Source organism: Lampetra planeri, chromosome 5 (assembly GCF_965212315.1).
Source record: "Lampetra planeri chromosome 5, kcLamPlan1.2.h2, whole genome shotgun sequence".
Taxonomy (NCBI): domain Eukaryota; kingdom Metazoa; phylum Chordata; class Hyperoartia; order Petromyzontiformes; family Petromyzontidae; genus Lampetra; species Lampetra planeri.
Window position 1 is genome coordinate 520884 of NC_136111.1, and position 25589 is coordinate 546472.

The following is a 25589-nucleotide window of genomic DNA, read 5'->3' on the forward strand; positions in this document are numbered from 1 at the left end:
AGATGTTTGAATGCAAATAACAGCAGTGTTTATTGTACTGAATGATTTGTTTAATTTATTTTTGCAACCACGGGTACTGTATAATGGACAAAACAAAATCGAATGTTGTAAAAACCCTATCCTACAGCCACAGGATTTATCCAGATTATCGTTGTAAAATAGCACACGTCTGTTGTACGGCTTTATCTTTGGAGCAGCACGCCACGCGTGTGGGTGGCCTTCCTTAAACGGAGTAGCCAGGCCACGCATCTTTCATGAGGTGTCACTGAGGCAGGTGTTATTTATACATATACACCACATGTACTACTTCGCTTTGTGTGGGTGTGTGTGTATTTCACTCTATTTATTTATTTTCTGCAAACATCAATAGAACGAACAAAAGTCCCTGATCAATCGTCTTTGTCTGTGTGGCGTTCGTATATATTCTGTGTACAGGTGACAGCCCTTTGTCTATCTACCGCTGTCTTCTGTGCAACCATTGTAAGAGAATGTTTCGTGCTGCTGCGAAGTCTGTTTGTGTGCCCACATGCACACGTGCATACACACTCCTTCATCTATAGAATTGACGTCAATGTGCCAGTCTGGCATGCATTGCAATGTCGATTTCATTGTAAACTTATTTCGAGGAAAAACCTTCATGGATTCCAACAACAAGAACCACACGTGGGCTTAGTGTTTGTCCAGTTATACTTTTTTAATATTAATATTTATACTTGGAACAGTTGCGATGTTTTACTTAACACAAAGTAATAATTCAATATTAACCAAATAAATAATGCCTGATTCCCATATTTGTTTTTTCGCATAGAAAATAACGGTACAAAATGGGACCTTTTGGCCAGTATCAAAGTATGAAAAAAAAAGAATAGGCTTTACCCTTTCTGGCAATGAAACAGGTGTTAAGATGTTCAAACACCAAATAGAAACCTTTTGCACACAAGTAGGTGTGGATCATGCAGACTTGATTCCTTGAAAATGGTTTCTATTTTCTGTTTGCACATCTTAAGACCTGTTTTATTACCAGGAAGGATACATCCTATTCTTATTTTTCTCATACAAAAATAAAGGTGTTTTTACCCAGCTCATCATCCTCTATGCATTTTCTGGGATAAAATGATCCAATGTAGGCGGCCACAGCTCCAGTAGCACGGCAGCGATATCCCTCCAGCGTCGTCCCAGAGTTACAGGGCGCCGGCGTCGTCGTCGTCGTCGCCATCCTGCTACTTCCCATCCTCCTCCTCCGCCACCGCCGCGTCCGTCCACTGGCCGCGAGCGGCGAGCGTGCCGTGTTGGTCTTAGTCGGAGCGATCGCCGGCGGCACACGTCACGTGCCGTGAGCACCTGCTGCCCCGGGGCCACTCGCAGGGCTGGCCGCTTCACGCACGCACGGCGCTTCTGGGAGCTTCGTGCGCGCTGTTCAAGGTCGCGCGGTCGCCGGGAAGGCCCGGGTGGCTCGCCATGCCGCTGACGAGGCGGAACCGGCCTCTGCCGTCCGCGTAGAGAAGGTTCACAGCCCCCGTCGCCTGCATTGCTACTTGCCGCGTCCTGAGACGCCACAGGTTGTGATGCTGCGTTAGCAGTGACGCACGGGCGCAAATAATACAAACTCGACACATTTGTCGATAACGCTGCCCTAAGAGGAAACAATTATGTATGTGAAATATAAGAGGTGCTTCTTACGGTATAGGGGACGTGTTGTGAGCATTGGGGTCGGCTCCCATAGATGAATTAATGCATCGTTTCACGCTTGACTTCTATACCACAAATCTCGGACACACAAAGCCTTCAACCCGAACTAATTAGTTTGGTGAATTATGATCGAACAGCTCCCATGACCGACTTGTTGTAGGGAGGCCATCACCCAGCAGCAGATTCACATTCGCTGTTGAATAGGCTTCAGTAACTTGTGCTGCTGTTGAGCAGCTGTTTAGGCGAGCACACGGTATGTACAGTGTGGTGGTGGTGGTGGCGACCACACCGAGTACTAACTTTGAGCTTCATCAATCTCGACTGGATTCTAGAGTAAGTGCAAGGCAGGCTTACACGCCAGTCAGCATCGTGGTGGGCATCGTCCAGGTTCGCTTGGATAATTCCGAAGTGTTGTAAACTCCTGCTGCTCCCGAGCCTCCACGCATGGTGTGTAAACATTCTGTGCTGGAGTTTTGTGAAATGAAAAAACTTGGCACTACGGTACTAATCGACAGAGTTGTTGCGAGTCCCAGGTCTCTTATCTTTTGTGTGGATTAGAGCCGATTCGAACTTGAGCGGATCGTCCATCGACGCTACTTGCTGCGTATCTGTATATGTGGTGCGTGCGCACCCACAGTGGGCGCGTGTGCTTGCGCGCGTGCCGCGGTTTGATCTGCAGCCACTGGGCCGGTGAAGCCGGCGAAGCGGAGGGAGTTGGGCCTCCGCTTGGTTTTATGTGCGTCCGCGAAAGACTCCAGAATGATTGCGTGCCGTTGCGACGGGACAGATTTACGCTCCTTGTCCCTGCCAGGTCGTGAGACACTTCTCTCTCGACCCGAGTGCCGCTCCCCCCTAGCGTCCCCCCCTTTGCTCCGGGGGTCACGGGTTAAGACGGAATGTGAAAACCATCGAGCAGAAACAGCGCGACGGAGAAGTAAAGAAGGCGTCCGTTCCCCTGCTTTCACGGTCGGCACCCCCCCACCTCGCTCGCTCGCTCGCGCCTCGGCGTCGCCGGGGTGCAATGAAAGGACGCGCGTTTCTCTTTTCACTTAAGTGTGTTTATGTTATGTATGTTGTGTATGTAAGTGTGTATGTAAGTGTGTATATGTGTATGTAAGTATGTATGTGTGTATGTATGTTGTGTATGTAAGTGTGTATGTAAGTGTGTATGTAAGTGTGTATGTATGTTGTGTATGTAAGTGTGTATGTGTGTTGGGTATGTAAGTGTGTATGTAAGTGTGTATGTATGTTGTGTATGTAAGTGTGTATGTAAGTGTGTTTATGTTATGTAAGTGTGTATGTATGTTGTGTATGTAAGTATGTATGTGTGTTGTGTATGTAAGTATGTATGTATGTTGTGTATGTAAGTGTGTGTGTATGTTGTGTATGTAAGTATGTATGTTGTGTATGTAAGTATGTATGTTGTGTATGTAAGTGTGTATGTGTGTTGTGTATGTAAGTATGTATGTTGTGTATGTAAGTATGTATGTGTGTTGTGTATGTAAGTATGTATGTTGTGTATGTAAGTGTGTATGTATGTTGTGTATGTAAGTATGTATGTTGTGTATGTAAGTATGTATGTGTGTTGTGTATGTAAGTATGTATGTTGTGTATGTAAGTGTGTATGTATGTTGTGTATGTAAGTGTGTATGTAAGTGTGTATGTAAGTGTGTATGTATGTTGTGTATGTAAGTATGTATGTGTGTTGTGTATGTAAGTATGTATGTATGTTGTGTATGTAAGTGTGTATATGTGTATGTATGTTGTGTATGTAAGTATGTATGTGTGTTGTGTATGTAAGTATGTATGTTGTGTATGTAAGTGTGTATGTATGTTGTGTATGTAAGTGTGTATGTTGGGTATGTAAGTGTGTATGTATGTTGTGTATGTAAGTGTGTATGTATGTTGTGTATGTAAGTATGTATGTGTGTTGTGTATGTAAGTATGTATGTTGTGTATGTAAGTGTGTATGTATGTTGTGTATGTAAGTATGTATGTTGTGTATGTAAGTATGTATGTGTGTTGTGTATGTAAGTATGTATGTTGTGTATGTAAGTGTGTATGTATGTTGTGTATGTAAGTATGTATGTGTGTTGTGTATGTAAGTATGTATGTATGTTGTGTATGTAAGTGTGTATATGTGTATGTATGTTGTGTATGTAAGTATGTATGTGTGTTGTGTATGTAAGTATGTATGTTGTGTATGTAAGTGTGTATGTATGTTGTGTATGTAAGTGTGTATGTAAGTGTGTATGTAAGTGTGTATGTATGTTGTGTATGTAAGTATGTATGTGTGTTGTGTATGTAAGTATGTATGTATGTTGTGTATGTAAGTGTGTATATGTGTATGTATGTTGTGTATGTAAGTATGTATGTGTGTTGTGTATGTAAGTATGTATGTTGTGTATGTAAGTGTGTATGTATGTTGTGTATGTAAGTGTGTATGTAAGTGTGTATGTAAGTGTGTATGTATGTTGTGTATGTAAGTGTGTATGTATGTTGTGTATGTAAGTGTGTATGTATGTTGTGTATGTGAGTGTGTATGTATGTTGTGTATGTAAGTGTGTGTGTATGTTGTGTATGTAAGTGTGTATGTAAGTGTGTGTGTATGTTGTGTATGTAAGTGTGTATGTGAGTGTGTATGTATGTTGTGTATGTAAGTGTGTATGTAAGTGTGTGTGTATGTTGTGTATGTAAGTGTGTGTGTATGTTGTGTATGTAAGTGTGTATGTAAGTGTGTGTGTATGTTGTGTATGTGAGTGTGTATGTGTGTTGTGTATGAAGTGTGTATGTATGTTGTGTATGTATGCTGTGTATGTAAGTGTGTATGTGTGTATGTGTGTATGTAAGTGTGTATGTGTGTATGTGAGTGCACTCACTCGTGAGACTGGGAACATTTAAAATTGCCAGGTGCTTGAAGCCGGCTTGTGTTCTGGATAACACACTGACTTTGCTGTTTGCACAGTAATATTTTCTCTTACTGATAAACTGTCTGTGACTCATCCTTCAACGTAAATTGCAAAGTGCGGCAAAAGATGAATGTTATGCTCAAATAAATTAGTAAACAGGTCCGAGCGTTTATTCACGAGATTTTATTTTCCCACCAACAGTTGAATGGCACTCGTTGGTTCCAACTGGCGACGCAATGGATGGTGAAATATGAAAGGGTGACGAACAAAAATACAAGTCCCTCTTTTGTGCCACGGACCATTCATTTACTTCCGATGGGGCCCATCGGCAGACTCCGTGACCGGCTTGTATTCTTGCTCGACCTCGGTTTCACACCCTCCGTGCAGAACGCACTTCACGTCAGCGCCTTTGCGCAATCGCCGTAGCGACGTAAAAATGGCAAGGCCGGCCTGCCACCGTTTTTGAGCGAGCCTCCACCGACGGCCGCGCCGGCGCTCTGCGTTCTCCGCGCTGGCATCGGCGACGCGGACCGCGTCAGCCGCGTCAGTCACCGGCAACGGGCGATGCTGACGGCACGCTCGGCGACGGAGCACTTAGCGGGCCGCCCGTATCGGGTGAGCCGTGCCGGCAGGGTCACCTGGAGCCAAGTGACGGACGCAAACATTACGTCAGCTCCCTTGCAGTGGTTCCCTCTTTCTTACCCACACACTTTTTGCCGTGACCGTCTTTGCTCCCCGTAAGATGAGCGGATCAAAAATACAAAGAAAAATAAAACAATGCAGTGGGCGCACCTGCAGAGACATTGTACGTCGCCATTGTCTGCCGCTGATCACCGCGGTGCGTCGCGTGGGCCCAAGACGGGGCGTGCGGCGGACGTGGCAGCTCCGCTGGGCCGAGGCGTGTTGGAGCATCCTTACCCTGGAGCTGCTGAGCCAAACCCGCGTGAAACCAGAAGGTCGGCTGGCAGCAGATATATGAATTGAGTCTGCTGGCAGCAGGTCGAGCAGGTGATTTGGGTCCTGAGTCTGGCCACCGTTCTGTCTACACTTGTTGGCTTGAGGCTGCCAGTGCGCTGGATGTCCAAGATGGATTGAGTGTGGCAGCGAGGCAGGATTCTATCATTGGGCGAGGTGATGGTGAGCCTTCGCTGCAGGTTCCTATTCTGTAGATAGAAGGCACACACTTGGGTCTTCATTGGGTTGGCTTGTGAATGTTTTTTCTGGTAGTCGAGGTTGTTAGGTTTGTTAAACATGCCGTCAGGGTTATTTTGACGGGGCGAAAGTCCTTGGGTTGGGCTGTCACACAAAAGTGGTTCGCATATATGAAATGTCCGGTCTCCGTATGAATTGACTGATCGTTGGTGTGGATGTGAATGGTCACGGTGCGAGCACACTGCTTTGTGGGAGACGTTTCCCTGTCGTCGCCAGCGACTTCAACTTCCATTCGGTTCTACAAAGAATCGTCGGTTCTCGAGTAACCAGGTCAGGTGACGTGGTTAGTCTAACTTTCTGGATTTTAATTCTGTCTTCCTGGATCTTCTCCTCATGATTTTTGCGTAGTTTTAAGCGAAACGTCGTGTCTCATTACTAAATGTGGTTGTGAGAATTGTCCTTTGGCCTTACCGGTGACGTGCAGCAATGCCAGTCAGTGCGTTAGGTGCTCCAGTAAGTTGGACATTGATCTGTGGTAGCCAAATTCAAGATGAACCCCCACCCCACGATTTGATCAAGTGTCATAATTCAGGGTGGTGATGCAATTCAAGACTATATATTTTTTAAAACATCGTGGCCCATTGTAGCATCTCTAGTGACTGCAGCGGTCACAGGAACTAATTGATTTATAACATATCTACGAATGAAAATGTTTTATTCTTACACGCACGATTTGATCCTTGTTTTAGTGAGCGTAAGAATCATTTCCGCCCCTGGTTTTGACTCGTGTGACCTGAGCAGGTCTCCGAGCGAGGGTGGAGGTGAACGTACGTACGCACGTTTGTTGAAATTCTTTTCGCCACACGTCACGTGGGGGAATCACAAGCCAGGAGCAGTGGAGCTGTGGCAGCTCTCGGCCACTTGTGAGCAGGGCTGCCAGGCTGGGCGATGTTGTCTTTCTGTCTTTTTTAAGTTGTTGTGAAATGTGAGTCACATGAAAAAAAACTACTTTTCCCAAAATGTGTCCTCTAATTTCGGCTCCCCTCTGACACATTTAACAAAAAAAAAACTGGCATCCCTCATTGTCAGTGAGCTATGAACAAAGCTATGGCTGGTATTGCAATAGCATGCTCTATAATTTTGGTCTTTTTGGTTTTTTAAAGTATTTATAAGCTGAGTAGGTGTCTCACCACAAAACATGAATACAGGATACAATTAGTGGGACAGTTAAAAGCGCATGTTACATTTAGACAACTTTCAGCCCGCTATGCTAAAAATATAACTTGGGACAATACGATCCACGGTTTAGTGAATTACTTTAAAACGCCTCTGTCCTTCCCAGTATCGGAGCAGCGTGTCTAAGGCTGTCAAAGAAAAACGTGGCGATTTAAGCAGCGGCGTCTAATGGGATATTTTTTCCCGAACGGCGTGGCCGCTAAACCGCGAAAAGATGCGCGAGGCGAGCAGTTAAGTGTGCCGGGACATCTGCCGTTGACGGTAGCCTAAAAGGATTAAGGGGGCTGATCCTTTTCCCCTGAGGGCGCATGTTGGAGTATGTGCCACCGATTACCCCTCCCGAAAGCGGGGGCAATCTCTAACAAGCTGCTCAAAGCTCCGCGTTGAAGGCAGCCCACAGCTTCACGGATGGGAGGGCCCTTCGTGTCTTCCAAACACCCCCTGAAAACATCGGGGTGCACTTCTGTGGATTTTGTAGCTGAAACAGCCAGAGAATCCAACAGAAAAAAAACCCCCCAAACCTTTAGATCTTTAGAATTTTTTCTAGAAGAAAGAAAGACTGGTCTTCTGCCAAAGCCGGTGGATTATTGTGTTATTTCGTCAGGACGCCTGCTCTCACTCCGTAGAAAAATAGAACTTTCTTATTCCCCGATCCGTAGAAGCCTTACGTTGCGGCGTGTTCTCAGCTGCCTCGTGCAATAACAGCGCGCTGCTCGGGCGCAAACGCCATTGGCAATTCCTGAAAATAGTGACGTCAAAAGTGGCTGTCTGGATGGCGCCTGGCCTCTTGTTCTTGGGTTTCGCGGCCACGTTAACACGTAGGGATTACATTGTATTTAAACAGCAGTATTTGCAAGCGGTGTCCTGTTGCATTGTTAAAATTAAAAACCACCTGCAAATATGTGTTTTACCCGAAGCGGAAAACTTTAAGATGCCTCGATGCACGCGACATCTTGTGTGTTTTGTAACAAGATGATGCAGATCAATATTTGGGAGTTTGCTCTGAACAATGTCACAATAATTAGGTATCGGCAATCTTCGTATATTAATAAATATTCGTAATCATGCTTTGTCCGGAATTCAAGTTGTGTAAATTAGTAGGCCAGAGTCGTATATAGTGACAAAGAAAGGATGAGCGAGCTAAACATTCGTTTTTCAGGCCCTCGTTTTCATTCGCCGCCGGTTTAGTCCACGTGCCAACTTTGACGCGGAAGGCGGATCGGTGGTGGTTGTCGTTCCTACCAGTTTGTCCACCAACACACACGCCGTGCAGCCATCTTTAGTCAGTCCACTGCTGGATGAGAACCTGCACACACGGCTTGGGCCACGGTGGCGGGGGTGCTGTGCGTGTGGAGTGGTGGATTTCTCGGCCTGCAACGTCACGAGTGGCAGCCGAGCTGACGAGTCGTTGCTTTTGTCGGCTGCGTGCCATGCGGGGCGATATGAACGATCTCAGCACTGCACTCCTCCTGCCGTAGCCAGGCTCTTCGAGGCACACCGCACAGTGGCTTTGCTCATCACGTGCGTGTACTGCCCTTTGTCAATCCGTTGCTGGATGAAGTAAAAATAAGCAGAATATGATTTTAACGTCACGTTCATTTTACACGCTAAAATCATTTCATTGTTTCGTAATTATTTTTCAATGAAAACTATTTACATGCGTTTGTACTTGGTTTTATCGTTGTTTTATTCCTCTTGTTGAGCTGTTATTCTGTACACGTGGGGCACGGAACAAGTTTGGCAGTGGCAGGCCTCTGCGCTGCGTGCGCTTGTGCCGTGTCTCTCATCACTTCCCCGCGACGTTTAGTTTGCCTCCACACTTGAGGTTTGGTTCAATTCCCCCCCGAAAGGAAAACAAAAAACAATGGCAGTTCAGCTGCTACAACTCAAAAATTGAGGAATTTGAGCGTTTGAAATCTGGTCTAGCTCGAGTTTAGAATTTTAAAATATTTCTGTACGTTTGACGTTTAAAAAAATGAAATATCTTTTTCCTTCTGTCCAGCGATAACCGGTGGAAGTTACAGCCCAGTGGCGTCCCTGCAGTACTCGCCCCAGCTCTACCCCTCCAAGTGAGACACGGGCAAGCTGCCTCAGGCAGCAGATGCCACACACACACTGATAACAATGGCACTACCACTCCGTACTACCACTCCGCTCACAAGACAAGGACAAGATACAGATTCCCCATATAGCCTTGAACAAACTCTTGGGGTAAGTGCTATTATCATCAGAATCTAAATTAGTGAGTACCTATGAAGGCTGGTCTGCACACAAGGGGGTGGTTGGCCAGCACTACGTCCAGCCACCGCTGTCTCCCCAGTGGCGATGTCTACACATCCCACCAGGTGTTCATTTGAGGCTGAGTCAACCGAGGTCAGGACCAGGATGGGTTCAGATAATAGTCACAGGTGTTGGCCTTGAGTGGGAATCGAACTCGGGTTGCCGCGTTCGTAGCGGAGGGCATTAACCGCTGCGCCATCGCTCTCCGCACGAACACCCACACAAAGACGCACACACTCCTCGCATCCTAGTTGGGTAAATTAAAACAAGTGCCTTAACAAAAAAAACACACGCGTGCACGAGCACGCACTACTCCATTGGCGTACAGCGCTCGCGAGCGGATGGCTCGTGACACCGTCGTGCTTAGCAGAGGCACTAACGTGCCGCCAAATGTCACTCCGACTTGCCCGACAAACATTAGCGGCGGCACGTTTTTGTGGGCCACACAAAGCCCTAATGTACCGCGTGTTTATATTGGAGCCACATTTTGACATCGCGTGGTATTTTTGCTTCGCAATTATCCTCGCGAGTTTCCCCTGAAATAATATAAATGGCGCTGTAGCCGGCAGCTGCCTCACTGCGCCGAGGCTGAGCGTTCGTGTGCCACGTTAATGTGCCACGTTAATGTGCCACGTTCATGTGCCACGGGTGCTTGCCGTCGAGATGCCAACTCACGCTCCGTAGCGTCTGTGGGTGTGTTTTTTTTAAAGTTTTGACTGAAAAATAGAAGCTTTAGAATTTGATTGTAAATGGCCTCAGTCGTCTGACGGTAGCGCACCTTAGCTTATCGTGCACTGTCTTGCACGATAAGCATCAACGTTGTCACAGTGGTGACCTAACCGTTTGATCGTTTTCGTCACGTTTTAATAATACGATGCATAATAGTCACTTATTTCGGAAATCATTATTGAGTCTTTTTTTAGGAGAATCATGCAGTTGGAAGTTTGTTTACTCTGTTTCTAAACGACAGAAGCATCCAATATGCCCCTTACCATACTTGTCTCATCACATAAATACACAGCATGTGTGTTGAACACATCCCATCACCTTCACGGCTTCCGGGAGCACAACATCTCACCGGCATTGGTTCAATACATGCAAATTCTGGACCGATTTTGACCGTCATTGTCTCATCAGCAGGGTCAGGTTGACTTAAACTAATGCTGGTGACCTGCTAGATGTCTACGGGCAAGGACCCTCTCTGTCAGCTATGCGCCTTCGTGTGCCTTATTAATGTAAGTGTTAGCTAATTCAATCCTGTGGTGAAGTGCGATCTGTTCCTCACACAACCGACCACTCCCCTCGGTGCACCCACCCAGGAGGCACGGACGCTGCGCGTCGAGCTACTCGCGGTGCCGTGGATTGCTCAACACCCGGCGGTGACGTTCAGTCAGTCGCTTTATGAAATGGAGTTCTAAAGAAGGAATTCAATCGTGAGGTGGAAAAAAACGGAAAACAGTAATCGAATCTAAAGAGATCGTCATCGTTTAAACAGAAGCAAACCACGCTTGCCATTTGTTTAGTTTGTACTTGGACGCTACTGCTGATGCAAGCTCTCAAAGTTGGCAGTCGTGGTACGTGTTTTAATCTGGCTTTGATTTTAACTTCAGTTGTAATGCACTGTGAGAGCGACGGCCTCTTAAGTAGTGTGTAGCGAGGAAGGCAATGGTTTTGCTAGACAAGGGGCTTTGTTGTTCTTGTTGTTTACATACTTCACCCAGCACTGACATCCGCCTCCCTCCCCACACTGGGGCTCACCTGTCACCCCACTCATCAACCTCCAGCAAGCACACGCAGACACGCGGATATGTGCACGCACATGGACATACAACAACAATAACCGCCATTCGCTACTAAGTGGCGGCTACGGCGCTTGTGCCAGGCTACGTTAAGGCCACACGAAGTATCAAACGCCCGCTGGCAGGAGGTCACGGGACATACCCAGGTGCCATGGGTCGATTGACTGAGACGGACATACACGCACACGGACACAGACAGACGTGCACACATGCGGATACGCACACGTAGGGACACATGGACGGACGCACACATGTGGACATACACATGTGGACACGCATGATGAGGCAAGATCCCCTGCTTAGTCTTACAATCTGTAAAGGCAAGTACTGTTAGTGAGGGCCTCTTGAAACCAGTTCGGCAAGTGAGTGAGTTCTGTGACCAGCACCACTCCCAGTGCCACACCACAGTGCCGGTGTTCGTACTCCGCACCGAGTACTCGTTCAAGACCGAGTCAGCCTAGGGGAGGCCCAGGACAGGTTTAAATAGCACCTGTCACTCGTGTTATTCACAGCTGGGATTCGAACCCAGGTGACTTGAAACAAAGCAGAGTGCGCAAAAATCTACTGCACCACCGCTCCCCACACACACGCACACACACACACACGCACACACACGCACACACACGCACACACACGCACACACACGCACACGCACACACACGCACACACACGCACACACACGCACACACACGGTTAGGGGTTCACTTTGAACACACACACACCGCGGGCGAGTCGCGCAAGCACGTGCAATCCCAAGTACACAAACACAGCGACGGCGACGCAGCAGCAGCAGCAGCCTCTCTCTCTCTGTGCGTGCCCCCCGTGCTTGCAGGTCGTACCCCCACATCCTGTCGGCCCCACCGGCCCAGGCCATGGCGGCGTACCCAGGTGCGGCGCAGTACTCGGCGGGCATGCAGCAAGCGGGCGCCTACGCGGGCTACGCGCAGCCCGCGCACTATGGCGTCTCCGACTACGGTGAGCCTCCGCGCGGCAAGCTTGGCGACACGCAGGGTACCTTCGGCGAGCTGTCAATCAAAATGTGCCCACAGCGTCGTCTTCGTAGTCCGCCATCTTCGTCGCCATCATCGTCGTCGTCGTGAGGCGTGATCTATTCACCGCTGGATGAAGGTCTCCCGACACCGTCCACACCACTCGCGGTTCAGTGATGCCGCCCGTTCATCTCGCTCTTGCACGTGAACTGGTCTCATCTGGCTCCTGCACGCGAACTGGTCTTGTTGATCCGTGTCCGCGGTGATCGTCCGCTTGGACACGTTCTCTCCTTTGGCTGCCACTTTGTCACCAGTCTCATCCGCCGTCCCCTCTTGCCGTGCCGTGTCCTGCCCAAGCTAGTTTACTTCTATTGTCAGTACGATGTGTCTGCTTTGTGTTCCCGGATTCACATGTTCCCTTCTCTTGTCTCTCGGTGCAATCCCGTGCCTGCATCTCTCAGTGCTGCCTTGTGCACGTTTCAGCTTTTGTATCGTTTGCTTTGGCAATGTCTATGTTCCTGATCCAGGCATCTCAGCTGGCTTCATGCACTGATTGAAAACACTGCCATCCACAGCCATGGGATACATGGATTGTTTTGGATCTTTAGGCTTGAAAGTTAAAGGTCAAATTATGTCACAGCACCTGGCTGTGTAAGGCTCAGGGCCGCCCGTACTGGAGAGCTGTGAAAAAGAGCTTCATAGCTCATCGGATTTCTCCAGAATAAATAAAGATTCTGATTCAGAGCCAGATGTGGAAATTCCACATTCCTAAGGTCAGTGTGGTGTGCTGAAGCAGGGTGCCAGTGACTGGTTTGGATATCACTCGCCACCCATGTTAGGCGTGGCCCGGAATTGAACTGGGTTGTCACCACGCTCAAATAGCGGTGAGCTAACCACTGCACCACCGCTCCACCCTCCTCCTCTTAGAAGGTGGTATTAGTGACGCAGATGGTGGTGGTATTGTAGTAGTGGGGAGCGGTTGTGTAGCGGTTAGCGCGCTGCGCTACGAACCTGGCTGCCAACACCAGTGACGATTATCTGATGCGGTCCTGGGCCTCCCCTAGGTCGACTCAGCCTCAAACGAGTCGTGTGTAAATATTGCTACTACGGAGACAAATGTGGCTGGGCGTGGTGCAGGCCACCCAACCTCCTCGTGTGCCGTGCCAGACTTCACAGGTGCTCGCAAACAGCACCTGCCCCAACATTCTGTTAAGGCTATATGGGGGATCTTTGTTTTTGGTGGTAGTGGTGGTGATAAAGCTGGTGGAGGTGGTAGTGGTGGTAGGGGTGGAGGTGTAGGTGGTGGTGGTATGCTTCTATCCCGTAATTTAATTGTGGCTCTGTATTTGCACGCCTTTGATACTGCGTCACATTTGGCCGTGTAAAATGTGCGCGCAACAATTACTTCTGTCCATGGCTATTGTGCAGAAACGGCATGCGGTTTTCCAGCCGTGGAAAAGCTTCACTGCAGACAGAAGGAAGGAAAAAAAAAGTAATGTAGTGGTCCTGCGAGTGAGCGCGTGGCCGGGCCACGCGAATACGCAGGCGGCGGCGATGCTCGCGACAGTAACCAGTACCGCCGGGCAGCCCTTTGTAAGTGCAAAGTGCTTGGCGGTTGGTGGTGCCTAAACTCGGGCGCACAGCACTGCCGCTATCGTAGATCAAACAGCGAAGCCTGGTCCATTAGCCACGTAATGGCTTTTGCCTTTTCCAGAGCAAATGTTCTCAAGCTCCTGATGTGTTGGGAATTGCTTTCAATAGGCCTCTTTGTGCATTTAAACCTCAAATAGAATTTTTATTTAATGTGTTTTGCCGATAAAGCCACATGTCCGATGGGTAATTTTGTTTCGGTGCTGCTTTTCCTCGGTTTAATACAGATTTATAGGCACACAGACAACCGCAGCATACTTGGAAAGCTTTTTGTAGAAGCTTAAGTAGATTTCCCTTTTTTCTGCTGCTAGTATTTTACATCTTGCAACCGCTAAAGCTGGACTGTTTGTTTAAAGTGAAGGTTTTAGTGCGGCAATAAAGCGAGGGGCAGAAGCGCACTGTGAATGAAACACTTGCGCAAACCTGGAGAGAGGCGATATTCCTAAAATCCTGCGTCGAAGCAGCTCTGCGCATAACCACGTACAGCGGAGGCCGTCCACACCGCAGCTGGACCTGCGGTATCGGGGAGACAAGGCCGTCTTGGCCGAGGCGGTGTCGGTCGTTTTGTGGGAATACCAATCGCGCTTCTCGTCTCGCCAGCGACACATCAAGTGCGTGAAGTCTCCGGCGTGAGCGAATCGATGTGGAGGTGACGGAGACGGCGTTGCCCGTGTTTGCCGTGAGGCAGGAGCCCTGCGCTACGGCATCAAGACGGAGAGCGGCCTGAGTCAGGCGCAGTCGCCCGTGCAGACGGGGCACCTCTCCTCGTACGGCTCCAGCTTCGGCACCTCGCAAACGGCACAGTCCGCGTACCCCTACCAGATGCAAGGTGAGGGCCTCGGTATGTTCCGCATGCCGCCGCCACCGGCACGGGCCACCACTGCGCGTCACCTTCTCTCGGCTTGCCCACCCTGGCTGCGGGTCGCGTTGTTTGGGCAACCTTCATGAGATCCCCTAATTGCTTTTGAAATATGATGATGACGATGATGGCAATGATTGTGTCTACACACCTTAACTCAAGCATTTGGCAGCTTCATTGATATTTAATTGAATCTTGTAACGAGTCCATATTTGCAGGTGGTGTGACTCACTCATTGAGGTCCTAGTTAACAAAATATTCATCACCGTGTCTGTGTTGCACGGTGCATGGCACACTGCGCAAGTATACTGTTATGTATACATGCACATCTTGTTGCTGCCATAACGAGTGTTCGTAATAGCTTAGGGTACATGTTACATTAATATACCATATTCTGAATTTGCATTCAACGTATGCGAGTACAGTAGGGAACTATGTGCTGTAAACAAGTGCTGCATGACGTTTGACACCAAGACTAGCCCTTAAACAATGGCATTGTCAAACGTGCAACGCATTCTCATTATTCCAAGCACTCTGCTATTATCTCCAGACTCCATCGAGGTGAATTGTCACCCTTTGTGCGCCGCGTGTGTATTTACCTCTCACTGTTTACTGTTTGTGCTACTGTAGAACATTGTACCTCGAGGAGCTTTCCTGTAAACACGCATCTTTGTGCCTGGCTGAGGCTATAAAACGCCGGCCATGAACACGGTTCTGCGTGTGTGTGTACACAACACGGCATTTGTCTCTGGCAGCTGCAGCCCACTTTACTTGGGAAGTGTTGAGACCATCGTGAGCCAGCGCCGGGGATGTCGTGCCGGGGAGCCGAGTGAAGTCTCTTCAGATGAATCTGGCAGTGAAGCACAGCTGCACCTACGATTTGAGTTGTTTATTCTAAAGCTGTTGCCACCGATTTTAATATTGAGGAAATGTGGAAGGTGGCATTGCCTTATCCATTATTATTTACCTGGATTACAAACTCTACACATTTGTCACCAACAGCTGCCCTAAACATATATAATACGTGACATCCGGGCAATGGCCCTTTAGAAGGCCTATTGCCTGAAACGTCACCTGCAGTATATAACATTATTACAAATTTTGTATTTTTGTTAATTGTGCTTATATACCACTGCCAATGCTGTACCTTACTTTTCTTTTTAATATGTAACTTTATACTGATATGATTGCCTCTTGGAAATTGTAAGAAATATTATTCAAGAAATGCGCACGTTTACATATCATATCAATAGTCCAGAAAACCCTCACCAAATGGCAAGACTGAGAAGGGTCCTGAAATGGAATGCGTTTGCGAAATTCATCTTTGTGTGTTTATTGGGCGCTTAAATGCCTTGGCAACTCATAGCACCTTAAATAAAACAAATCCCCGAAGCTACGTGCAATACCAGGGCCAAATGTCAACAAAATCGGTGGGAAATGCCACACATTAAACATCGTTAGATTCACGGTCAACGAAAAGGATGAACAAAAAGTATGGGAAGGATGAACTCATCATCGGCAGCAGCAGCAGCCATGGTCAATCCGCTGCTGTATTAAGGCCTCCCCAAGATGCCACCCCGTCTCACAGCTGACTGAGCGGGCAGAGAGGCGTGAGCTCAGTGGCTAAGCCAAAGTGGGGACCCACGCTAGGCAGGCACCTGGTGAGAGGTGAGACACGATGTCTTCCCTTTACTAACTTTCCCTCGCTCCACCGATCACCCTCTGCTAAACCGATAGCTTGAAATTATCAATAGCATTGTTCAGTAAGTGCTCGTGGCCCTGCCGACACTAGAGGCACCTATAACGCACGCTTTTAAAATATAGCACTGCTTATTTTCGCCTTAGCGCTGTCACTGCTGGATGACCCTGCGGTTCTTCTTTTTTATTTATTTCTGCCAACAGCCATGACAGTCAGGGCAGTAATCTGTCCCTGCTGGGTAATGGCCCTATAATTGAGCCCTCATCGCATTCCCGACAATCACCGTGATGGCCAGATCACCCCGAAGACTCGTTAACTTTAATGTCCGGTCTGTGTCTGCACTTGGATGACCTTTGGCGGTTAATGCACACGTGAACACGTACACGCGTGTACACGTGTATGTGTGCACGTGTTTACGTGCGCGCGGGAGAGCTACGAGCAAGTGGCAGAGAGTGGGGCCGGTGGCGCAGTTGGAGTTTTAGTTTAGTTTAGACTGTTTAAGGTCCGGCTTTAGTTTGTCAAAAAGTAAAATGTATTTGCTGCTCAAAGGAGCAATGTTTATCTCCTGTTTACAGCCCTGAGCCAGTGGTGGAAATTCCTCATTCCTACGGTGGGGGCGAGTCTATCCATAGAACAGCCGCTGTTGACTTCCCCACGAAGCAGGATGTATTTTATCGACCCCGGAGGGTTGATGGGCTGCGTCAACCCCGAACCAGGATGTAGAACTCGCAGCCTTCCCATTGCGAGCCGCCGGTTCTAGCGCCGAGTCACCTGGCAGGATAAGGCGCCTAGTAAGCATCCTGACCCGCTGTTGCCATGTGTGCCTGCACACGCGCTGTAAACTTCTGTGAACGGTCGGTTTATACATCGCACTAAAATAATTTATGCGATCCCATATATGTGAAAATCTGTCGTATCTGTAACGCAGGATGCAGAGTTGCTAAAAAATAGTCGTCATTCGCTCAGAAAGTGGGAATTCCGATTGTAACTTTGTTTTAGCTCACAGCCGTTACCCGTTACGGATCCGGGAACAGAATGCACGGAGCAGCGCCATGTGGAAACACACTTGGTGCTTTGCGGAATGGTGTCACTTCTCATTATAAAATCCCGTTTAATGACCTCCATTTGTTTCCGTCATGCTATATCGCTGCCTGTGCTCCCGAATCCCTGGGATCATTCCTGACACCACATCTTTGCGGTGCATGAGAAATCAAACCTGTGTCTTGACACACCGCAAGGCTGTAATATTCCAGATTTGCCGCGCACCCAGCAAAACATGCCTTTCGCATTATGTGCGCTTATGGCAGCAGAAGTGAATGACAGAACAATCTCCCTGCAATTTGACGAAAAATAGCCAGGCTACTTTGAACAATGATTTTTGTAAAAAAAAAAGTTAAATTGTGGTCGCATTGCCCAGACCAACAAAACCAAAATCCCCAGCATCAAGCAACAAACAGCACTCGTAGGGTTGTAACAGATACGAGTTGACGCATTTCTTGAAGTGGACAAGGAAGTAATGACATGAGAAGAGAGACGATGATGGGAAGAGGGGGATGCTACAGTTGGGCAGTGTGATGGAAGAAGCAGATAGATACATGTTGTGATCTCGAGTGTGGTCAGTGTGTGGGTGAGTGGGTGGGTGAGTGGGTGAGTGGGTGGGTGAGTGGGGGTGTGGGTAAGTGTGTGGGTGGGTGAGTGTGTGGGTGGGTGAGTGTGTGGGTGAGTGAGTGGGTCAGGGAGTGGGTGAGTGTGTGGGTGAGTGAGTGGGTGAGTGTGTGGGTGAGTGCATGCATGTGTGAGTGGGTGGGTGAGTGTGGGTGAGTGGGTGGGTGAGTGGGTCGGTGAGTGGGTGTGTGGGTGAGTGCATGCATGTGTGAGTGGGTGGGTGAGTGGGTGGGTGGGTGAGTGGGTGGGTGGGTGAGTGTGTGGGTGAGTGGGTGGGTGGGTGGGTGAGTGGAGTGGGTGGGGGAGTGGGTGTGTGGGTGAGTGCATGCATGTGTGAGTGGGTGGGTGGGTGAGTGTGTGGGTGAGTGGGTGGATGGGTGAGTGGGTGGGTGAGTGGGTGGGTGAGTGGGTGAGTGGGTGGGTGAGTGGGTGTGTGGGTGAGTGTGTGGGTGGGTGAGTGTGTGGGTGGGTGAGTGTGTGGGTGAGTGAGTGGGTCAGGGAGTGGGTGAGTGTGTGGGTGAGTGAGTGGGTGAGTGTGTGGGTGAGTGCATGCATGTGTGAGTGGGTGGGTGAGTGTGGGTGAGTGGGTGGGTGAGTGGGTAGGTGAGTGGGTGGGTGAGTGGGTGTGTGGGTGAGTGCATGCATGTGTGAGTGGGTGGGTGAGTGGGTGGGTGGGTGAGTGGGTGGGTGGGTGAGTGTGTGGGTGAGTGGGTGGGTGGGTGGGTGAGTGGAGTGGATGGGTGTGTGGGTGAGTTCATGCATGTGTGAGTGGGTGGGTGGGTGAGTGTGTGGGTGAGTGGGTGAGTGTGTGGGTGAGTGGGTGAATGGGTGAGTGGGTGGGTGGGTGAGTGGGTGGGTGGGTGTGTGAGTGGGTAGATGAGTGGGTGGGTGAGTGGGTGTGTGGGTGAGTGCATGCATGTGTGAGTGGGTGGGTGAGTGTGTGGGTGAGTGGGTGAGTGGGTGGGTGAGTGGGTGGGTGAGTAGGTGGGTGAGTAGGTGGGTGGGTGAGTGAGTGGGTGGGTGAGTGTGTGAGTGAGTGTGTGTGTGTGAGTGTTGTGACCTGCAGTGACCCAGTCCTCAACATGAGTGCAGGAATCGCTGAGTGCGGTTCACAGGAACAGAGGCCGCCGCCGCCGTAGCGCCAGCGTCAACACAGAGCCGTAGACAAACTGCAACACGGCTGGCGGCGACTCCAACACCTTTAATGTTAAAACCACAGTGTCATGATGTAATATATTGAAGGTAAATGTATGTATGTATTATTTTTTTTATTGTGGAAAGGTATGTCTCCTTTCCTGTGGCTAAAATATGTTGTGATATATTATTGACCTTCTACTACATGGCATTCACCACATGGATAACGTTGAAAACACCACACACATTTTCAACTTGGTAAAGTTAGTAAAGTTGTAACGTCTCTGTCATCAATCACCAGTCTTTTGTTTTATGCTAACCCTGTTCCTCAGCAGTTGCTCACAAAGAGCCAGGTTAGAGCAGATCGCCTTAACGATTACCAGTCGCCGTTGGGCAAAGTCGACTTCCATGAAGGGGGCGATGTGGTGGACTGACAGATTATATGTAAAGGATACAACATAAGTCTCGACAAAGTCTTTTGTTAGCACGGCTCGCAAATTTAATTTATGATACTTTCTTTTTCCTTACTTGCGATAGAAAGACGTCATCTCTCTCGCCGATGATGAGTTTAGCTCGTGTGTGTGTGCATGTGTGTGTGCATGTGTGTGTGCATGTGTGTGTGCATGTGTGTGTGCCCGTGCGTGCGTGTGTGTGTGCCCGACGCTTTGTTGCAGAGCCATCTCAATGTGCTGAGAGCATCAAGCCACAGTAGACAAGGGCCCCGCGCTGCAGACACTCGCACGCTCGCTCGCTCGCTCGCTCTCCCCAGCCAGACAATCGCGGCACAGGCCCCTGTAGCTGCAATCCCCAGAGGACAGCGAAACTCTTCTCATCCGCAGCTCCAGCGTCTATGGCTCTGGGTTCTTGATTCATCCCGGTGTCTGTAATTGGCTCACGTGCTACTACTTGCAAAATCGGCAGTTAACCAAAAACATGGAAACACTGTCCTGCTCTGCGCTTAGGTTATGGACAAGAGGCATAGCTCAATTAATGTATCGTCTACTCCACAAAATTGTGTGTGAGGAGTTTGTATCATGGATTGTCGATGCAAACTCTGCTTATCCGTGTTTTCACTTATTCATGATGGATCCCCCCATTGCAATGTGGGTATATTGTTTCACAGCATTCATGGCTTTTAAAATAATTATTCATCACCAGTTACTATCTTGTCTTCTTCCTGCAAGCTCACAAGATCAGGATGGTTGTTTTATTGATGTGATTGTAGGTAAACTCTGTTTTCTCTGTACGATTTGACCTCATCCACTGTAAACTTGGCGGCAGTATGCTTGACCCCTGTATAACGTCACCATCATCTTCATCATCAGCAGCTGTGGTCATTCCACCGCTGGATGAAGGCCTCCGCAATCTGACGCCACCTCTCAGCATCCCACCGACATCACACACGAGTATAATCTAACATTCGTTACCCATCGCGCACCGCGCGAGACGTCGTGAGGGCGATTGTCCGTGGCGCCGTGTGACCATGGCGGTGGCTGTGCGCCGGTGTTTTGCTGTCAGGCGGTGGCTTCTCGTCGGCCGCGGGAATCTACGCCAGCTCCAACTCGGGGGGCAGCTCGTCAGGCTTCACCAGCGCCTCGCAGCAGGTACCCCCGCGGCACGGCCCTCGCTAGCGCCGTGACCCTGCCCCTCACTAGCGCCGTGACCCTCGCTAGCGCCGTGACCCTGCCCCTCGCTAGCACCGTGACCTTGCCCCTCGCTAGCGCCGTGACCCTGCCCCTCGCTAGCGCCGTGACCCTGCCCCTCGCTAGCGCCGTGACCCTGCCCCTCGCTAGCATAGCGCCGTGACCCTGCCCCTCGCTAGCACCGTGACCCTGCCCCTCGCTAGCGCCGTGACCCTGCCCCTCGCTAGCGCCGTGACCCTGCCCCTCGCTAGCGCCGTGACCCTGCCCCTCGCCAGCGCCGTGACTTTGCCCCTGGGGGTTGATGTTTGACATCCGCTCAGTGGTCGTCCTCTTCCCCTGAGAGCATCATCCAATGCAGCTGGTCAGTATGCTTTATTATCGCCGCGAATGGAAGCTCAAATAATTATAATCTGTAAATATTTACCTTTGTCATTTCCTAATCCTAAAATGCAACACTAACCTGACCTTGTGTGTGTTAGAATAATGCCACGCCCTTCAACAAAGGCGTACACTTGATAATTTTCGCACCTCTCCGCCTCTTAGATCTCGCCCGCTCTGTAGCCGCAGGCAGCTTCTAATGCACCCTTTAATTGACACGTGTGTGTGTGTGTGCTTTCACGCACGGTCACGCATTCATGAAAATAACATCGGCAAAGGAAAGCAGGAGGGCTTTGACAGGAGTGCTTGGCAGTGGATGTTTTTCTAATCAAAAGGTCTAACGAACAGGAAACAAGCAGAGGCTCAGGGTGACTGGGGGAGTATTGGGTGATAATTTAACCATGGCGAGTCAGAATGAGCTGCGGCCTCTACTCGAGGGACTGGGTGAGTGAAAGGGGTCATTGGGAGATTTTGTTTGCAAGCCTCACGGAAAAACAAGACCCCCACAGCACTCGACGCCAGAAACACGCGCAGATTGCGGCTCGCTCGCTGAAACTGAACACACGGAACATAATTTTGGAGCCAATCGCAATTTTTCGCATTGCTGGCTATTTGACGTTCTCTTAGCTGCGCGCCGCACATCTGTAACGTTCTGGTTGAGATTAATGAAAAAAACCACGCGGTTTTAATTTTCAGAAGTTTAGAGGGAGAGGAAGAGCGAGCGCGTTGGCGATCGCTGTCCGCAATGACGGGGCTCCTCTTCCAGAAGCACAGCCTCATGCGAGACTTCACGCTTCCCCACCGAGCGCCATCCATTTCGCGGTTGTGCACCTCCTCTGTGAGTTGTTATTCGACTTCTGCGTTGTCCACCTCCTCCGTGAACTGTCCCCTCTCGACGTTGTCCACCCCCGCGCTTGCAGGACTTTTCGGCGTACGCCAGCTTCAACCAGGGCCAGTACGCGGCGTACTACCCGGCGACGGCGGCGTACGGCTCGTACGTGACGGCGGCCAGCGTGTCGGGCTGCTCGTCGCCAACCGCCTCCAGCACCACCTACCAGCTGCAGGAGCCGCCACCGCCACCTCTGCCTGCCACGCAAGCAGGTGCCGGTCACCTCCGCCACCGTCACGGCCACTACTACCGCCACCACAATCATCACCACGACGATCACCACCACCGCTACCGCCACCACCCCAACTACATCTACCATCTAGATTTGAAGCTTTCGTGACTGCAAGGATTCATACTCTTAGTTCTTTCGGTAAAGTCACGTAGGTAAAATTAATAAAAATAAAACAATAAAAATCACTTCCATGCTGATGGAAGTGATCACTTCCATGCTGATGGAAGTGATTTTTATTGTTTTATTTTTTATTAATTTTACCTACGTGACTTTACCGAAAGAACTAAGAGTATACATCTACCATCACCACACACCACCAGCTGCTATATAAAAGGGTCATTCCACGAAAATTTATTGGGATATTCCTGTTAAACTCCTACCAACATCTCGGAGGGTGTCTGCAGTCAGCCGCGTGCGCTCGATGCGTGCCACTACGACGTCGCCACGGCGACAGCGCCCACGCTCGCGGTCCGCGTGCGTTGCCCTCCGCAGGGGACTTTGGCGCGGGCACCTGCCCAAGCACGCCCGTCAAGGAGCTGGACGAGCGGGCGCGGCGCGGCTCCGAGACCAAGTCCCGCAGCCGGAACCGCAAGAGCAACCCCTCCCCCCCGCCGGGGAACGACCTGGAGGTACGGCTGCACGCCTCGCCGCGGCAGCGAGCCGCCATGCCGTGACCTCGTCGGGCCTCGTGGGTCCACGCTGGGCTTGTCACGATTCGGGGTCGCCTGATCCTCTCTACTGTTCGCCACCTCACGTCAACCGCATCACTATTTTTACGTCGCTCGTATGGTTTAGTTGCTCCTTCAGTTACTCCTCCAGCTTATGTTGTAACAAAGCAGCGAATGACCCCGTTCACCGAACAATAGCAACTCGTTGTTAGAGTGACACGGGGGCAGTTGTTGAAGATGTGGGGTTGTCTTCCCTCCGACTGAACATCCCTCCCTGTCGTGTTGCCGTCCGCAGCGAGTGTTCGTCTGGGACTTGGACGAGACCATCATCGTGTTCCACTCCTTGCTCACCGGCTCCTACGCCACTCGCTATGGAAAGGTGAGAGCCTTGTCAATCTCTCGCGAGCTTCCATGGGGACCATTGACATTAAATCCGCTCGGAGTCAATTAACCGACATCCAAACAAACTTTCACATTGTTGAGGTTAAGTGTGGTGATTGTCAGTCTGGAGTGTTATGGGAATATTTGTGGCTAGGACTTAAATAATGTAATAGTGATGAAATGCCCCCCCCCCGCAAAATGTACTGAGCTTAGCTCAAGTGCAGGAGCTAACTGCGTTGTTTACATCAAGAGACCGTGAGGAATTGCGACAGCTTCAGGAGACCTTCATCCAGCAACAGAGAGACGGTAGCTCAGATATATATATATATATTTATATTACACAATCTCTTCCTGTCGGCCTTTAACAAGCCGGCTGTTTTGAAAAGCAGAGGTGACGTGACATCAGCCCTTGTATCGCTGGACGATCGGGCCCTAGAGGGTGCCGGTGTGCGTTGGTGAGTGCCTCTCCCACGAATTCACGCCAAACGCAGCAGGAGACCGTGCGGGACAGTCGTGGCCGTGCCGTTCCCACCGCCGTGTCAAACCCGTCACTTTGGCTCCATCACACCGCGCTCGAGGCCTCTCCCGCACGAGGCTTCTCCCGCACGAGGCCTCTCCCGCTCGAGGCCTCTCGCGCATGCGGGAGGATCAGCCCGCCCGGCGTTCCCCGCGGTCGCAGCTGCATTCACGCAGTAAATTAAAACGTCGCCGACGCGGCGTCGAGAACGATGCGCCGGCCGTCGTGCTCGCGGCCACGCGACTGTCGGTGACTCTGGCGGGATTCTCTCCCACCGCAGGGCTCACGCCGGCGAACGTTAACGCCAAAGCCCAGGCCGGCATCGTCGGCGTGTTCACTTCGAGTCCGTTGGTTTAACTTTCACTTCAGCGTTGGATTCTAGAATGTTACATTAGATACACGGCTGTGCCTTGAGAGGCACTGTTTTGCCTGTTACAAAGACAAGAGAGTGCATGATCGTCTTCATCGTCAGCCATGGTTAATCCACTGCTGGATGAAGGTCTCCCCAAGCTGCTGCCGTCTCCCATGATTTTTGAGAATAGGCTGCTCAAGTGGAAACGTTCGTTGGAGTGATAGGTGGCTCAGAAATAGTGCATTCATCTGCAGATGTCCAGCTTCAACAACAAGACCACCACCCCCACTCACACTGGTGTTGGCTCACAGCTAGAAATCCACTAAACAATCTTTAACAAGAGCAGGCCAATGTTTGTTAGCGTTTCACCAACTTTACAGAACAAGGATAAAGTTCCCGTTGCATCATTGTAAATAGAATAGAGTTATTGCGGAAAAAAATCATTCGGCAAGCCGGGCGCCTCACCTCGCGTGCAACCACGCGAGGCGAGGCGCTTGCCAAGCCGCCCCACGACGTCTCACCGACGGGGTGAGCGAGACCACGTGGGCATCCACCGCCGTCGCTACGCTTGGGCAGCAGCGTCGAGCGCTCATTAACAAAGTACACTTCTGCCTTGACTTTTACGTAGTGTGCTCAGCGACAAAGTCACTGCCCGGGTTACTGAGTGGCCGGCAGCGTGCAGCACTGTTGCGGTTGCCATAGATACAGAGTCAAATGCGTTTATTGAAATGAGCATGGTTGTTATAGTAACTGGGGAAAAGAGACGATGATGGGTCGAGGGAATTCCGAAGTAGAGCAGTGCGTGAGAAGAAGCGCAACGAGACTTGTTGGGGTCTGCAGTGCGGTGCGTAAGCGAGTGGGTGAGTTAGTGAGTAGGTTAGTGGGTGGGTGAGTCGGAAAGTGAGTGGGAAAGTGAGTGGGTGAGTGAGTGAGTGGGTGAGTGGGTGAGTGGGTAGGTGGGTGAGTGCGTGGGTGAGTGGATGGATGAGTAGGTGGGTTGTTCGGACCTGCAGCATGGTGCTTGAGTGGGTGGGTGAGTGGGTAGGTGGGTGGGTGAGTGGGTGAGTGAGTGGGTGGTTGGGTGAGTGGGTGAGTGGGTAGATGGGTGAGTGGGTGGGTGAGTGGGTGAGTGAGTGGGTGGTTAGGTGAGTGGGTGGGTGGGTGAGGTGGGTGGGTGGGTGAATGGGTGGTTGAGTGGATGGGTTGTTGGGACCTGCAGTGTGATGGGTGGACACTGTGGATGAGATGAGACTGTCCGTCTGATAAACGGCATCCTCAGGCGAGGTGGACTGACATGTACGATTGATGTCACGTACATTACGTATATTCACGTTTAGTTTGTTCTTCCCCCGCACCTCCGATGAGCACGGTTTGCTACGTACGGTGCGAAGGAAGTTCAACATACACACATAAATTACGGAAAAATTTTAAGTCCCAAAAAACTCCTCGTGTAAAGTATCTCTCCGCA

General features: G+C 50.0%; 1 protein-coding gene across 2 annotated transcripts in view; it reads left to right on the plus strand.

The window, feature by feature from the left end:
• The window catches only part of LOC144718606 (protein phosphatase EYA1-like), a 78145-nt gene that overhangs the window by 16005 nt on the left and 36551 nt on the right, over nt 1–25589 (plus strand). The window contains exons 1-8 of one of the 2 annotated variants that reach the window (XM_078593991.1): nt 1252–1559; nt 8989–9055; nt 11898–12040; nt 14393–14545; nt 20580–20665; nt 22003–22183; nt 22696–22832; nt 23167–23250. In XM_078593991.1, the coding sequence (XP_078450117.1) occupies nt 11938–12040; nt 14393–14545; nt 20580–20665; nt 22003–22183; nt 22696–22832; nt 23167–23250 (744 nt within the window). In that variant the 5' untranslated portion in view covers nt 1252–1559; nt 8989–9055; nt 11898–11937. Of the gene's footprint in view, nt 1–1251; nt 1560–8988; nt 9056–11897; nt 12041–14392; nt 14546–20579; nt 20666–22002; nt 22184–22695; nt 22833–23166; nt 23251–25589 lie in introns of those variants that run through there. The other variant, XM_078593990.1, reaches the window with a different exon arrangement.